Below are 15,450 nucleotides of genomic sequence, written 5' to 3' on the forward strand. Positions count from 1 at the left end.
GCTGCTGAGGACGTGCGTGAGCTCGCAGCTGTCCCCGGATGAGGTGGAGGAGATGGTGGAAAACGTGGTTAGAATCGCGCGGCAGCACGCCAACTGGCCCGAGTTTTCTCGCTGGGTGTGCGCGCTCATTCATCACTACTGCACGGACGACTTTACGGTGTCTCTCTTCTCCGAGTTCGAGGTGCCGAAGGTCGCCGTGGATGCCCTGCGCAACAATCCCCACGACCGCAGGAGTGTCCTGGCTGCTGCTACTCTCCTATCTCACTTCAACCTGTACGGCATCGGGGACGGTATCACGCAGCTCACTAACGCGCTGCAGAACCACTGCAGTGATGCCACTATTGTCCGCATCGTGACTCGTACGCTGGCAGAGTTCACTTCTTACTACAAAGAACTTCCTGACCGGTTCCCGCGTGTAAGTCAGGAGTTCGTCGACGCGAAAGGCATCAGTGTGCTGGAGGGCGTGCTACACGAGCACATTAACGAAGAGGAAATCACTACGTACGTCGCGCGCATCGCTGCAAACGTTACCAGCTCTGGGGCGGCGAACATGGTCGACGCCGACTCTCCTGTCATGATGTACTTGGCTGATGCGCTGGCTCGGTATCAGCAGTCTGAAATGCTGTGCGGCCACGTGCTTCGGGTGTTCAGCAACCTTCCGCGATCTCGGTATATTGACTGGGATTGTGTGTCGTCTCTCTTTAACAACACCAAGTCGGAATTGGTTGTCTTTGAGTGCATCCACTTTTTGTGCAGTGTCGCCATCAATGTGAAGGAGATGAAGGCGAAGATTTACACCACCGGCTGCGTGCCGCGCGTGCTGGAGATGATGCGCGTGTATCAAGGTAACGCTGCCATTCAAGAGGAGGTGTGCAGTCTCCTCTCGTACCTCTCGTTTGACTCAGAAACGATCACGGCGAGCATCACGGAGTCGGGGGGCTTGCTGCTGGTACTGAACGCCATGCGAAAGTTCCCAAACAATGAGGACTTGCTCATGTCGGCATGCGCTGCACTGTCTGGGTTGACATTCAACAACCAGACTGGTCAGCAGGTCATTGTGGACAATGGCGGTGTCGCTCTGATTTTGGACTCCATGCGTCGCGGCAAAAAGGCGCGACTGCAAGAAAACGGATGCCTCTCTATTGGCACTATGTGCTGGAACAGCGATCTGAAGGCGGATGTGGTGCGGCTGGGAGGCGTACAGGTGATTATGAAGGCCCTAGAGGACCACTACACAAGCTCTGGCCTCGTGAAGAACGCGTGTCGCGCTCTTGCGCAAGTCGCATTCAACAGTGAGCGCTACCGCGATGAGATGAGCGCCAAAGGGGTGATCCCTTTTATTATTCGCGGGATGGCGCAGCACCCGAACTACGACCGCGCACAAATGCATGGGTGCGTGGCCCTGTCGTACCTCTCGTGGACGAACGAGGACAACGCTGCTCAGATCACGGCGAACCACGGCTACAAGGTGATTGTAGATGCAATGCGTAACCACCCCAACAACCACGAGGTGCAGGAGCATGCGTGCCGTGCGCTGGCCAACATAAGCAATGTCTCCTTGACGGACTCCGTAGCGGCATTGGAGCAGATTGTTGCCGCCATGCGTCGGCACGAGAACATCAGCGAGGTGCAGGAGGAGGCGTGTCGCGCAATCGTGACACTGTCCCTAGTCTCGCCGTCAAACAAGGACCGACTCTATCAGCTTTTCGGGGCAGATGCTGTGATTGCAGCGATGAAGCGCTTTCCGCAGATTCAACTGGTTCAGCAGGAGGCGTGCAACGCACTGGCTCACTTGGCGTACGAGCATGCCGACCTCAACCGAGCTGTGACCCGCCTTGGCGGTGTCTCGCTGCTACTTGCGGCCATGCGCACCCACAAATCCAGTCCAAAGGTGCAACTCAACGCATGTGGCGGCCTCAGCGCACTTGCTTTTGACAACACAGTCGCACAGCAGCAAATTTTCGAGTTGGGTGGCGTACAATGTGTGATCCACGCCATGGACAACTTTGAGCGACTTCGGATGTTGGAGCTTGGGTGCTCTGTGCTAGGGACGCTTGCGTGGAACACGGAAATCAAGGAGCGGGTCGTCGTTGACGCAATTCCAGAGATTCTGAAGGCGATGCGTGCACATAGCAACAATGCTCTTCTGCAGAAGTCGACCTGCCGTGCCATTTCTCAATTTGCCTTCAACTCTGAAAGCAATCGACAACTACTCGCCGACTCTGGGGCGATTCCGCTGATCGTGAACGCAATGCGGGCGCACTTGACAACGGAGAAGTTAATTGTGCACGCACTCAAAGCTCTCACCTATCTCTGTTGGGAGAACACACAGGTGGCCGAGACAATAATTAACGAGCGTGTCGAGGAGGTCCTGCAGCGCATCGTCGAGCACTACGAGCAGACGCACCGGGTTTACAACGAGGCTGTGCACCTTTCCAAGATTCTCTTTCGCAAGACGACTGGGAGCCCAAGCCCGAATTTGCGAATTGTGTCTCCTCCTCTTGCGTCACCAATGCCGATACAGCAAACGCCGTGGTTGCGGTATGAGAATCCAGCGCCTCCCAGCCCGCCTCTTCAGGAGAATCTGGAGGACCATTTCTACTCGGCGCCATTGGACAGGCCGCAGGAAGCGCCATACCACGACCACACCCTCCGTCGCGATGGTCCGGCAGACGACGACCGCGGGGGTCCGAGGAGCGGAAGGGGTGGTGGGCGTGGTCGCGGGGCCTCTCGTCGACGCGGCGGACCCCCAACCCGCGGTGGTGGTGGTGAGCGGGTCGGAGAGAGAGGAAGTGACAGAGGAAGTCGTCGCGGTGGAAACGGAGGGGATGCTGTTGCCGGAGCCGGTGGGAACGAAGGGCGTGGACGCGGCAGCGGTGAGCATCATGAGGACGCGATGGAGAAGATCCTGGACGCGCGGTTCGGACGTCGGCCAAACTACCGCGGGCGCGACGATGGGCGCAGTGCAGCCAGGGACGCGACCGACTTATGGGATGACCCGGACCCGGACACGTTCCACGGAAATCGCCACCTGGGGCAGATGAACTGGCAGCAGGCTGAGTTGACAGCGTCTCTCAACGCCGACATAGGTATCTACGACACCCTGGAGCCAGCCAGACGAGGAGGCGCTATGGATCACAACCCTCAGCGCGGCGGCAGAGGCGGTGTGAGGCGCTTCGGCGGTTACCGCGGACGTGGTCGTGGCCGCGGTGCCCCGGCAAGTCAGTGAGATTTGCAAGGACAAAATGAATTGCTCCGGCTGCGTGTTTCTTCACTTTCTTTCCGTTTTTTTTTTGGTGTCCCGGTCACCTCATTTTCCTCAAGCAACGTGCGATGCACATCAGGCTCCAAAACAAACAAAAAATTCCTCAAAGCGGAAAGGACACTGCACCGCGCGGCAAAAAAGAAACTTGACACTACGGTACATTGCAGCAGCATAGCCGACAAGTGAACACACAGGCCTGCCGTTGCTTATTTTGACGCTTCCTCACCACCTTTCATCTGTACACCACATACGTATTCTTTTTGTGTATGTGCGTGTGCCTCCGCGTGGATGTGGTCCTCCTGTCCTTCGGAACAGGAAAAGCTGCCATCGAGTGATGTGGTGGTGAGAGTAGTCTAAGGTAAAGCTGGCAGACACCGAGGAGAAGCAGTCATGGTACCGGGATAATTTCGTTGTTTGTGTGACACTGGTCATCGGAGCTGTGCCAGCTTGGCCGATGTGGACACAAAGCAGAGAGGACCAGAGTCTCTTATACGGCTATTCATGTGGTCAACACCGAGGCATGGTGGGGGCCTGCTCCAGAAGGGCAGGGTCTCTGATGTCACTTTCCTTTTGATGGGCTTTGTCTACTCTTTGTCCTTTCTGTTCTTGTGTGACTACCTCCCGCAAGCTGCTTTTTTCTTTCACAGACATCTTGCCCTGAAACAAACAAACATTCCTATCTCGCAGACAAGTGTGACAGTCGTTTGACGGATCCTTGCGCAGGATTGCTTTTATTGTGTATCTTGCGTTTCCAGGAGTTAGTTCTCAATACAATCTCGCTCTTTGCATTGCGTCGTTTGCGTGCCATTACAGGTAGACACAACTGGCGAGTAGGAGTTTTATCGAACGTACGCACGAACTCACCTACCCACACACTCGCACGCACAGAGGAAAATCTCTCGAGGAGGGACTCTGATTACCTCTGCATTCCAGTCAACGGCCACCACAGTGACCGCATTGTACAACAGTGGAGGGCTGAAGCGGTAAAAGATGAATATTCCAGAGTGGACGAAGGATGAGCAGTCGATCGAAGCTGCGAAGCAGTATGTTCGCCAAACTCGCGTTGCCGATTTCTATGAAATGATCTGTCGCAACATTCTTTTCCATCACCCTGCTGATCTTCCGGGGTACTGTCTCAGCATAGTGAAGGACATTATGAACGGGACGGAGATCACTTCAGCGGCTGATTTCCACCCAAAGAGGATCGACGATAACAGGTACATACGTGACATGGGCATGTCCAGCTTCTTAGATGCATGGATTCTGGCGCTGCTTCGGGAACGCCCCAGCTCTGACCTGGATCGGATGGAGTTTCACAAGCGATATCTGGAGGGGCTTCAGAGCGAGCCGGGCACCGGTAGATAGTGCACGACCCACATGGTTCCGGAACACACTCGTTACGATACTCTGAAACACAGCGCCAAAAAAAAAATACACGCGAGTATCACGTGTGGTTTCCTGCGCCAGCGCTTCTTATTGATTACTGCTTCTTTTATCATTGGTTGTCTACCGTTTTGCATTCGTGGGCCCTGCCCAAGTGCTCGTATGCGCGGTTTTGAATAAACCTCCTTCTCTTTCATGGTTCTTTGTCTTGTTTCAAAGACGTGCATGCTAGCGGATTCACTATGAGCACGCATATATATTACATTTTCTCTTGTTTTTTTTTTGGCCAAGGGTGCGTAGTTGGTAGCATTTTCAGAAATCTCGGAAAAAGAAAGACTGACACAAGAGAATACGGCGGCCTCGCATCCCTCTCATCACCTGCGCTGCCAGTCATCCCTGAGCGGTCTGCTCTTGGCTGCCTTCTCCAAATGGAGACCGCATCGATACTTCTTCCTCGCCACTTTCTCTCGCATGGGCCTGTCGTCACGACGTTTCCTCCAGAGTGGTGTGCACGGCGTTTGGAGGCCAATCACGTAGTATGGTGTGTGTACACATCTGCAATGTGCGTTGACAAACACCCACGTGCACACGGGAATGTATGTAACTCTTTCCACCGTTCTTGCGTACACGGCTCAAGGATGCAGATGTTTCTCTTTTCTTTTCTTTGACCTTCTCAACGTCATCACAAGGGTACGCACGCCTTAGGGCCCATATCAAAAGCCTAGAAAGGGAACGAGCTGCGAAGCATCAGATGCTGCAGCGATGCGCGACACTGACCGGCGTGCCACTCCGGGCTCGGGCATACAGCACGGTGCTGAGCGTGTGTGCTGTGCTCCATCAGCGTGGGGGCTACCAAGGGCGCGGTGGTGGCCCTCGGTTCAGCTACGGTGGCGGCGGCCCCCCTCCTCGCCAGCAGCATTATCAGCAGCAAGGAGGCGGGTACGGAAACCGCGATGATTCTTCGCGCAACCGCGGCAGCAGCGACCGTGGATACGAGAACCGCAACCAGGACTATGAAAATCACCAGCAGCGCTACGTTGATCGCCCGCAAAGACGTGACAATGATCAGCAAGGGTACAGCAATCGTCGACAGAACTACGATGATCGTAACCAGGGCTACGAGGATCGCCGGAAAGGGTTCAACAACCGTCAACAGAGTTTCGGAAACCCTCAGCACGATGACGATCACCAATCGGCACCGCGGCGTGGCAAGGAGCAGTACCTCACGCAGGATGCAGACAAGCTACTGAGAATGAAACATGATTACAAGAAAGCAAAAGATACAAAGGAGCGCGTTGGGATTCTAAAAGAGGCTCGGCGGCTTCTGGGTCGCACGCGCATCGACCCCTCCACCCAAGACGAGCGGTCTGTTGCCATTGTGATCAACTGCGCCGCCACCTTCTCTGCTCCAGCAAAGGTGGAGGCGGTGGAGCAGGCGTTTCAGTGGATGCGGAGCAACATCGGTGGCATCTCACCTCAGAACGTAGCCCTTTTCGCGAATGCGTTGGGTCTCATCTCCCCGCCAGAGGCGAGGGAAGTGATGGTCAGTGAGGTCATGCCGGCTGTGCAGTCTGTGATGCGCGAAATGGCACCTGTGGAAGTAGTGATGGTGTTGCAGGCACTTCAGCGCTTGAGAGTCGAGGAGAACGAAAAGCTGCAGGACGATCTCCTCTCCCATCTCGAACCCTGTGTCTCCTCGATGCCGGTTCAGCAGTTGTCCACACTGGCGTCTGTCCTGCATCATCACTCAATGCAAGCGCGAGACAATGCGAAGTGGAAGGAGATTGCACACGAGACGTTGGCGCGCGCTCTTGCAGGGGTGGATGGGATGCACTCACGGGAGGCCATCGTTCTTCTTTGCGCCGCACCGTTTTTAGACGCCTCCCAGAAGCATATTTGCCAACTTCTCGCCCGCGTGACAGAAACTGTACAGTTTCACACGGATTCTCAGGTCGGAGAACTGATGAGCGCAATCCTCCACATTAGACAGCAGGTCAGTGAGCCGAGTGTCGAGTTGACGGCGGGCGTCGCGGCGCTTCACACGGCACTGATGGTACGTTTGGAGAAGGTGAGCGCTTTTGTGGGGGCTAGAAGTGCGACTCGCATCTGGAACTACGCACACGCTTCCAACGTCGAGCTCCCCTCAGCGATTCAAGAGACCATGTGCGCTTCACTCATACAGCTCATGACATTCCGCACCGTTCGATTCCGAGCACTGGCACAGCTGATGGCATCACTATCCACACAGAAGCTTCCCTCCGCTGAAATTCTCGCCGTCGTTGCAAACTGCAGTGTTGGAGTGCGGCCACCTCGGCCTTCGAAGGGGATTCCTCCTCAAGAGAGTGAGATGCCGGAGGATGGGGAGGACCACGAGAGCATTCGCGCCGCGGCCTGCGAGGCGCTGTACAGTCGTCACTTTGGCACTCTCACTGAGCTGCGCATCAGCCTTGAAAACGCTTTTGGCAAGAACGATGTCCCTCCCAACGACGCTCTCGCCAAGACGCTGCCAGAGCATCTTCTCAAACACGCTGCAGAAGCTTTGCCGCGACAAATGCTGACGGCCGTTGTGGCCATTGCGCTGGCACCGCCCGATTGCCCGTGCCGAAACAAGACTCACGATGCGGCAGTGCGTGCCACAGTACTTAAAGCGCTCGAAGACAACCCTGAAAAGTTCAAGTCCGACTTGAGCCCGGAGCGCGTGGACTGGTTCGTGAGGAGTATCCCCGCCAATTCCGACTCAGCAGAGATAGTGACGGCGGTGCAAAAGGCCACTGCACCGTGATGTGTTCCCTTTGCCCTTCTGTGCTCTCCAGGATTCGAAAAGGAAAACGAAGGCTAGCAGGCTTTTTTTTCTGCCTGTTCCGTTCTCCTCGTGCTGGTCTTCAGAGATTGTGCTGCGACAGTGCCGTGTGACCTGTGCCCAGTCACTGAGATGAAAACACCGATCGCGCCGTACACGTTTGCGCCAGTAGAAGTTATGACGGTACCGTCCAAGTGAGCGACTCAGACTCAGAAGAGGGCCCGCAAATATCTGCTCCACAGCTGCAGTGGGGAGTGGAGAGAAGGTGCAGAGTTCAGCAAGCGCTCGGCTGCTGTGGGGCTGACCTTGGTCGACCTTTTTTCTTTGAAAGCTTCTTCACAGTCAACATTCTTGCTCACTTTCCCTTGTAACGTTTCCCTATACTCATAGGCCTTGCTTTGAGAGAGGAGAGACCCGGCTTGCAGAACCGACGATGCTTTTTTTTTTCGGATCCTCGGTGGCGACACGGGGGAGTAGGCAAAACAGGGGCGTTGAGTAAGCGTACACGGGACTGAGCTCTGATGGGTCTGAGATGCGTGGTGTGTTAGGGCGCCGGTGGAAAGGGAAATGGAGCAGCTGGGATACGGTGGGCCTGGACTTGCATTTTTTTCTTGGTTGCGCCCAAGCTCTTTATCGGGAATCACTGCCGCAGTGGAGCTTCAGGTATCCCCAGTACGATAGGCTGCATCATCTCTCTTCGTGTGTGCTCCCTGCCGCATCTTTTGGCGCGCGTGTATTGTGTTTGTCGGTGACAGTCTGATTAGTCGCGGTTTGTGGGACTCGAGCGGCTGCGTTTTTGGAGTAGACTCCGTCCGCGCCGTCGTGTCTTCTTCCTGTAATGCTCAAACGGGAACTTAGCGAAAAGAACAACAACCTAAGAGCTCCCGGGGCTCATTGTTGCCAACATCAACCTTCCAACAAGTCCGTGTGTGTCTCGATGTATGGCATGCATGAGACGTACTTCTCGCGCGCTTAGCGTGGGCCATAATGGCCGTCAGCTGATGCCCTCCATGCGCTGGACGGGTTGATGTGGACGATGTCGTAATCAGCAATTTTTTCTATTCCTTTGTATCTCTTCTTGCTTCTGCCTTCATGATATTCAACATGGACCCACTTCCTTTGAAAGTATATCGCCGACTTTTTCTTCCATGTCCGGATTCTGGAGCTTTCGGGAATGCGGCTCCGACTCTGCAGTCACAGCAAATTCGGCGAGTAGACTACAGCAGCTTGATCTTGCCGTTACCCAGGTACTTCCTGTCGGCGTGGAGTTCAAAAGGGCGACGCTGTCAACTGCACAGGAGGGGGGACAGACACGTTTTGGAAAGAAAGTGGCCCCGCATGTTGAAGCAGTTGAGTGGATCGGAGGGACGGATTGCGGTCCCGCGAAAAGGGTGGCCCGGCAAGCTGATCTTTCCTCGAGCCAGGGTATGTCAGTAGAGGCTAACGATGTCGCTGCAGAAGAAGGCTGGGTCAATGCGGACCTGGTGGACCGTGAAGAGGTTGTGGACGCTGCCCAACGCAGTTGGTGGGAGGCTCTAGATGCAGATGTACGCCCGGGTCTATCGCTTCCCTCGGCATCCATAGCGCCTGCCAAGGTTGACACGCCGGACGCGGAAACGCTGGAACTCGTGCGGGAGTTTCTCTATCATGGCTCCGACAATGTCCCTGAAAGAGAAACTGCCCGATCGCGCGACAACGCCTTCCTGAGGTGTGAAGTGCGCCTGAGCGAACGGAAAGAGCAGCGGACCTGCCTCAACCGCTCACCAGAGTCAGGGGTGCAGATGAAGTCGCGTAAAAATCCCAAGCACACCGACTCACGCAGCTTCCGCTCAACGGTGCCGCGCGGACCCTCACTCCATACTGAGCGACTTGTGCGTCTTCGTGGGCGAAGCACCTCTATTGCAGCCTTGCAACGTTCGGAGGGAGAAATGAGCAAGAGTAAGACCGGCAGCTGCTATAACCAAGATCACGGCGGAGTCGCAAAGGACACCGCCGTGGTATCTCATGCGTCTTCGACCCCCGAGGGCCAGTGCAGCTGTGAACGCGAAACGAACTTCGGGTCAGGTGCGGTTGCTCCTCTTGAGGCGCAGCGTGAGGTGTTCTCCCCGTCCGCGGTCCTACAGGATGCCTTGCGCACGCATACAAGGAAAGTTACCCTTTCCTCGACCGCAGCTACGTGTATGGAGGCCATTCGACGTAGAGAGGAGCTTCTGCTCCTTCGACGCTACTTCGCATTGTGGCTGGCTGCCGCGGAGCAGAGACACATTAAGCAATGCGCCGCTTCGTATCACTGCTACCTGATGCGGTGCATCAACGACACCATAGAACACACGATATAGCAAGTAAAGGAAGAGGAGAGTATATATGCATATAGGCACTGCGTCTCTGACTTTAGACTGGGCAAGAGGCAGGGGAAACGTGCGTGACAGGGCTTCCGTATAGATTCACACAACTGTACATGGACCACCAAACAAGTAACTCCTGGTGCGATGTTTCTTTTGGCACCAGCGCTTTATGGGCATAAAACATGGAGGCGCACGGTCCTACTCCACATGGGGAAAGAAAACAACGGAATAAACAGCGGCGGCGGTATAGAGAGAGGCAGAGGAAGCACACATCCGAACAAGCGGCGAAACACTCTTCTTCGGCTTCATCACGCGGATAAGTGGGGTATGTTTGATGCCTGAAACTCATGCCGTGCAAGCGCGGGGCTAGCGGTGCTGTCTGGACTGTCAGAGCAGCCGTCTTGCCAAGGAGCTGGAGGACGGTGGTATCTCAACATCTTTTCCCCGCCTGTTCACCGTGCCATCAAGCAAAGATAACTGGAAACTCACTCTCACTTATTCTCCTATGTCACCCTTCACACTCCTTTGTGCGCCATTACGACTCGCTTTCCCCCTGGCCATCATGGACCGCTTTCATTTCGTGTAACTGCATTGCCTTGTGTGTGCACGTTGAACTCCTACAGCCGCAGAAAACAAAGCACACTTTTGTCTACCCACGCGCACTCACTCCAAAAGAAAACGGATTCGCACTCGCTTCACCATTCCACTATTCCCCATTTCGCTTGTTTCTCTTAGATCTCTCTCTCTTTCGTACAGAGCCCCTCTCCGTCTCTTCACTTTTATCATCATTACCTCTCCACCCCTCGCCTCTCCCTCTCTTCACACCTCCGCCCCCTTTCATCCGTCCTTTGTAGGATTGTGTCGCGCACTCTTTGTTTTACCGGGTAGTGGGACTGAAGAAGAAAAAAAAGGTTCTGCATCAACGGAAACGACGGGCAAGAGCAGTGTCAGAGGAAACCGAAAAAAAAATAAAAGAAAAAAGACAAACAGACGTTCCCATACACCTTTCCATCCATCTTTTTTCCTTCCCTCCTTTTTATTGACCTGACTTGTTTTTTTTTTATTTTTAATTGTTGTTTCCCCTCCGACGCATCTCATAGGTCTGCCCACTCATCACTAAACAACACCGTTCTCGTTTCTTGCTTCTACTCGCACGAGGCACTCCTTTGATCAAACCCTCATATCTTTGCTCCTTCGTGTGTGTGTGTGTGTGGTGGTTAGGTCGCGTGGTTGCTCCCATTTCTTTTCATTTTTTTTTCCCTTCTCGTCACCACTCGATTGCTTCGGCAACAAGCGCCCTCCGCACCGCCCTTCTCCCCTCCTTCCCTGGTGTTCTTCTGGTCACACCCACTCTTCACCTCCTCTCTTTGGGCTCTGTGCCTCTTCCGGCTTTCTTCTTTTCTGCTCTTCTTTTTTTCCTTTACTCTGTTCGCTGTATGTTGTCTAACCTTGAATCAACCATCAGCAACACGATCCCTTTACTCGCGCCCCTTCACCCACACACACAGAGATACACACGGTCGCTCTCTCTCACACACACACACACACACCGACTCAACGAGAGAAATACAGCGCCTCCATATTTCTTTTTCGTTGTAGTCTTCTCGATCGTCTTCACTCTTCCTTTTCCGTGGTGAGGCACCAGCTGCGCACTCTCCTTTCATCTCTTTCTTACTCTTTCCACCTTTTTTGCTAAGTGCTTCTGTGTCGAAGGGTGCAGTGGCTTCTTTTTTTTCCTTACCGTTCGATTCTCTTCTCTTCATTGGCACTCCTGAAGCTCCTTGCCCCTCCCCCCTCATCCCTCACCCACAGACAATACAAAGGGATAGAGAAGCGCCTGCAAACCTGTTTCTGTGGCGACCTCTATTACTTTCGTTTGTTTTTTTCGTCCTTGCCCTCGTGAATTTTGTGTGCGCGGCTCCCTTGGTCCATTTTTTCGTGAACTGGGTATCTGGGCCTGAGTCTCTGTTTCTCCCCCTTTCGGTGCACACAGCAGACTCAACTTCGTAGTCAGGCCACCCTTCCCCTTCTCTCAACCGACCAGACTGCGTACACGAAAGGGCGACGAGCTCGACAGCCAGAAAATACAGTTAGATATTCACACGGACACAAAGGATAGGAGGTATGAGTGGTTATTTGAAGGTGCTGTCTCCGGACGGTAGATGGGAGACATGTTACATTGAGATCGATGACGCCAAGCTGCGCATTTGGAGGACAAAGGGGGACAAGGAATCCAGTGCGGCAGTGGTGAAGGAGCTGGACCTCAAGTGCGCCACCCTGCGCGAGGTATCAGAGCCCAACACTTGGGCGGTGCAGCCGGAAAAAGCAGAGTCTACGTACTTCCAAGCAGATGGAGAGGAACGAAAAACTGAGTGGATGGACACGCTGCGGCACTATAACTCGGGCAGCACCGGGTCCGAGAAGGTGACACTTAGGGACTTTGAAAAGAAATTCGTGCTAGGCAAAGGCTCCTATGGAAAGGTATTCATGGTAGTAAAGAAGGACACGGACAAGTGGTACGCTATGAAGGAGATGAGCGCGGAGAAGATGCGGCAGGCGGAGATAAAGGCACCGTTTGCAGAGCGCATTATTTTGGAGGAGATCGACCATCCTTTTATCGTTCACCTTCACTACTCGTTCCAAGAGCAAGGCAACTTGTACATGATCCTCGACCTACTAGCAGGCGGCGAGCTCTTCACCTACATTGAGCAACACGCCCCACTCGATGAAGAGGTCGTCAAGTTTTACGCGGCCGAAGTCGCCCTGGCGCTCGGGTATCTGCACAGCCGCAACATTATTTATCGCGACTTGAAGCCGGAGAACGTCGTCTTTGACCGTGATGGGCACGCCTGTCTGACCGACTTTGGGCTCGCCAAGGCGAACGTGCACGAGCCGAACGCTGTCACGTACTGTGGAACGAACGAGTACCTGGCCCCAGAGTTGCTGAAGGGTGTGCCGCACGGCAAGGCGGTGGACTGGTGGTCCCTAGGGCTCATGATGTGTGAGATGCTTTTCAACGACCTCCCCTTTTACGACGAAAATCCGATGCAAATGCAGATGAAGATTTTGACGGAGGACGTTGCCTTCCCACCCCACATTCAGATCACTGAGGAGACAAAGGACTTGATTCGGTGCCTGCTGAACAAGAACCCCGAGCGGCGCCTGCAAACATTGGAGGCGTTCAAGGCACATAAGTGCTTTTCAAACCTCGATTTTGGTCTTCTAGAGGCGCGCAAGCTCAAGGCTCCGATAACGCCTGATCCAAACCCGGCCCACAACTTCGCGAAAGAGTTTACAAGCGAGGTGATTGTGCAAAATGAGTCACCGTCGGAGGCGGTCGTCACGTTGGCCGGCTACACCTACGATAGAGACTTGTCAGAGCAGGAAAAGTCTCCCTCCCACTCTCCCACAATAGCAGAGGAGCTGCGGCAACGTAGAGCATCGAAGAAAAGCTTCACCAACGGCAGTGACGCCGCCTCTTCTCCCGTGACAGGTGAAAATGGGACGTTGAGCTCCAGCCCAGCTGGGGCACCGACGAAGCAAGCTGCCGCCGTCCCCGTGAAGAAAGTGGAGCACCACATTCCCTCCAAGGTGACCCCACAAGCCGTGCGGAAAAAGCTGACGGGGAACAAGAGCTTCGACAAACCCACGAAGTAGCCGCAACGCGGCATTAAATTGAAACGGGCTAGGCACACCTCTCTCTCTATCACCCGCGACGTGTTTGTCTACTGCCAGTGGGCGTGCAGGCGGTGGGACGGGAAGATACTAATACGGCGGCGCTGGTAGACTGATCTGGCCGCACCAATGGTAAGCAGCCATCAAGAAATGGGCGGAACAGTAAAACCGGGTCGGGCATGCAGTACTGGAAAGCGTGGCGGGCGAGGTAAGTTGACGTTGTTGAAAGAATAAATAAACACCGAATACCGTTCCCCCTATCAAAAAGAAGTGTGCTGGCTCGGCTCACTGTCGTCACTGCGACAGCAAACGACCTTTCTACACTGTGTACGTTTTTGGCTTTATCTGCCATGGATTGACCTCTCTCGCCTGTTCTTGTCTCTCTCTTCACGCCCTTGCTTTTTCGTTTCTCCTGTGCTTCGTCTCTGCGGTTTCTGTTCTTGTTACTGCCCTGCCGCCGCCGCCGCCCCCCTCCTCCCCCTCCCCTGCGTACTTTTGCCTGCTTTCTTGATCGCTGATTTGCTCGCGGCCTCTTTCTGCTTCTCGTGTGCCGCCACCCCTCTCCGGCGGCTCTTCTTCCCCGCCCTCGCTTCTCTCTTCTTCTTTTGTGTAAGGGGGCTCGCTCTCGTACCTCCTTTCTCTTTCATCGGTCTCGCTCGTTGGCTGTTACTGCTTCTCGTTTTCCGAGGGAGCGCAGTGCACGAAAGAGACGGCGATCGGATCGTGACAAATAGTCGCACAATAGAAATGTGTGTTGGTGTGTGTGTGTGTGTGGATGTGGATGTGGATGCGCGAGTGGTTGTGTTACTGAACAGCTGTCTATCGCTCTTGTAGCCGCAGCACTCACAGGACCACACTCACACCCACCCACCCACACACACACACACACAGACTCACTGGTCATTGTTAGAGACGCAGTTCCTCAAAGCCAAAAAAAAGAGAACGCAGACAGCTTCATCACAGGCCACAACGACGCTCTCAGTGTGTTCCGTCTGCCCGCTTGTCTCTTTATCTTCCGACTCTGCTTCTTCCCTCTCTTCAACTCCCCTCCTTGTTAGCGTGGGGGAGTCAAGCTTCTCCGGCTGCATCGTCCCTTTTCCTTTTCTTCCGGTCCATTCCTACGTGTTTTCTCCTCCTCTTTTCATATGCGTGTGTCTGTGTGCTACACAGCGTCTCTTCTTCCGCCTCTGTTCTCGGTCTTGCCCTTTTACATGTTCCGTTTCTCACCCCCGTTGTTTTCCCGGTTTCGGAGGCGTTTCATGATTTGCTCAAGCGCCCATCATGAACTAGTGTGGCTGCAGAGTGTGTAGGACTTTGAACTCGTTTTCTTCTTACATTCGGTAATTTTTCTTCTTTGAGTCCTCATCCACCGACTGGAGCGTGGACGGCTCTTGCGACTATAGTGTGTGTGTGGCGGCGCCAGTTGTGTGGATAGTTTGTTCTGGTTTGGTATGCGGGTGCGAAGATTTGGCGTTTTGTATGAGGTAAGACACACCCACTGATGAGACACTTGCGCGCGGGCGCTGGACAGTTTGCCTTGTACAGTGCACTATTTGTGTGTGTCTCTCGTGTGCCTGTTTTGGTTTCTACCTCTTCTCTCCGTGGGTCGTTTTGTGCGTCTTGAGATCTATTTTCGTGGACCATACGCTTCTCCTTTTCTCCTGCTTTGTTTTTCGTTTGTTCTCTTCCTCGTTTCCCGCACTCGTGTCGCGCAGTGTTGGGGGTCGTGTGACCAGAAAGGAGAGAGAGATGGCGAGCTCGAAGAGAAAGAGCGGAGAGGAGAAAGACATCGTCTTCATCCACTTAAACGTTCTCTCCCTCTATTTTTTTTTTTACTGGAGGGCGCCAGCACTTTCTGCGCCATGCTGTTGCTCTCTTCTTCGTTGGATCCTCTTGCGCGTTCGTCTCTTGTTTGCAGGATCACACTTCGGGCTTGTTTCGCATTTTAACACACTCTCCCTCTCTCTTTAACATTTGCCGCT

General features: G+C 54.2%; 5 protein-coding genes across 5 annotated transcripts; all 5 read left to right on the top strand.

Moving 5' to 3' along the window:
• Window positions 1-52: 52 nt before the first annotated feature.
• Window positions 53-3,229, top strand: LMXM_29_0760 (conserved hypothetical protein; the record flags this gene model as incomplete). The annotated part of the gene is made up of 1 exon (XM_003877176.1): window positions 53-3,229. The coding sequence occupies one exon, from the start codon at window positions 53-55 to the stop codon at window positions 3,227-3,229; it is 3,177 nt and encodes a 1,058-aa protein (XP_003877225.1).
• Window positions 3,230-4,255: 1,026 nt separating this feature from the next.
• Window positions 4,256-4,630, top strand: LMXM_29_0770 (conserved hypothetical protein; the record flags this gene model as incomplete). The annotated part of the gene is made up of 1 exon (XM_003877177.1): window positions 4,256-4,630. One exon carries the CDS (start codon window positions 4,256-4,258, stop codon window positions 4,628-4,630), a length of 375 nt encoding a protein of 124 aa, XP_003877226.1.
• A 769-nt stretch (window positions 4,631-5,399) lies between these two features.
• On the top strand, window positions 5,400-7,430 carry LMXM_29_0780 (mitochondrial oligo_U binding protein TBRGG1,putative; the record flags this gene model as incomplete). Its single annotated transcript, XM_003877178.1, has 1 exon — window positions 5,400-7,430. One exon carries the CDS (start codon window positions 5,400-5,402, stop codon window positions 7,428-7,430), a length of 2,031 nt encoding a protein of 676 aa, XP_003877227.1.
• A 1,166-nt stretch (window positions 7,431-8,596) lies between these two features.
• On the top strand, window positions 8,597-9,787 carry LMXM_29_0790 (conserved hypothetical protein; the record flags this gene model as incomplete). Its single annotated transcript, XM_003877179.1, has 1 exon — window positions 8,597-9,787. The coding sequence occupies one exon, from the start codon at window positions 8,597-8,599 to the stop codon at window positions 9,785-9,787; it is 1,191 nt and encodes a 396-aa protein (XP_003877228.1).
• A 2,130-nt stretch (window positions 9,788-11,917) lies between these two features.
• Window positions 11,918-13,450, top strand: LMXM_29_0800 (putative protein kinase; the record flags this gene model as incomplete). Its single annotated transcript, XM_003877180.1, has 1 exon — window positions 11,918-13,450. One exon carries the CDS (start codon window positions 11,918-11,920, stop codon window positions 13,448-13,450), a length of 1,533 nt encoding a protein of 510 aa, XP_003877229.1.
• Window positions 13,451-15,450: the final 2,000 nt, after the last annotated feature.

Source organism: Leishmania mexicana, chromosome 29, assembly GCF_000234665.1.
Source record: "Leishmania mexicana MHOM/GT/2001/U1103 complete genome, chromosome 29".
Classification (NCBI taxonomy): Eukaryota; Euglenozoa; class Kinetoplastea; order Trypanosomatida; family Trypanosomatidae; genus Leishmania; species Leishmania mexicana.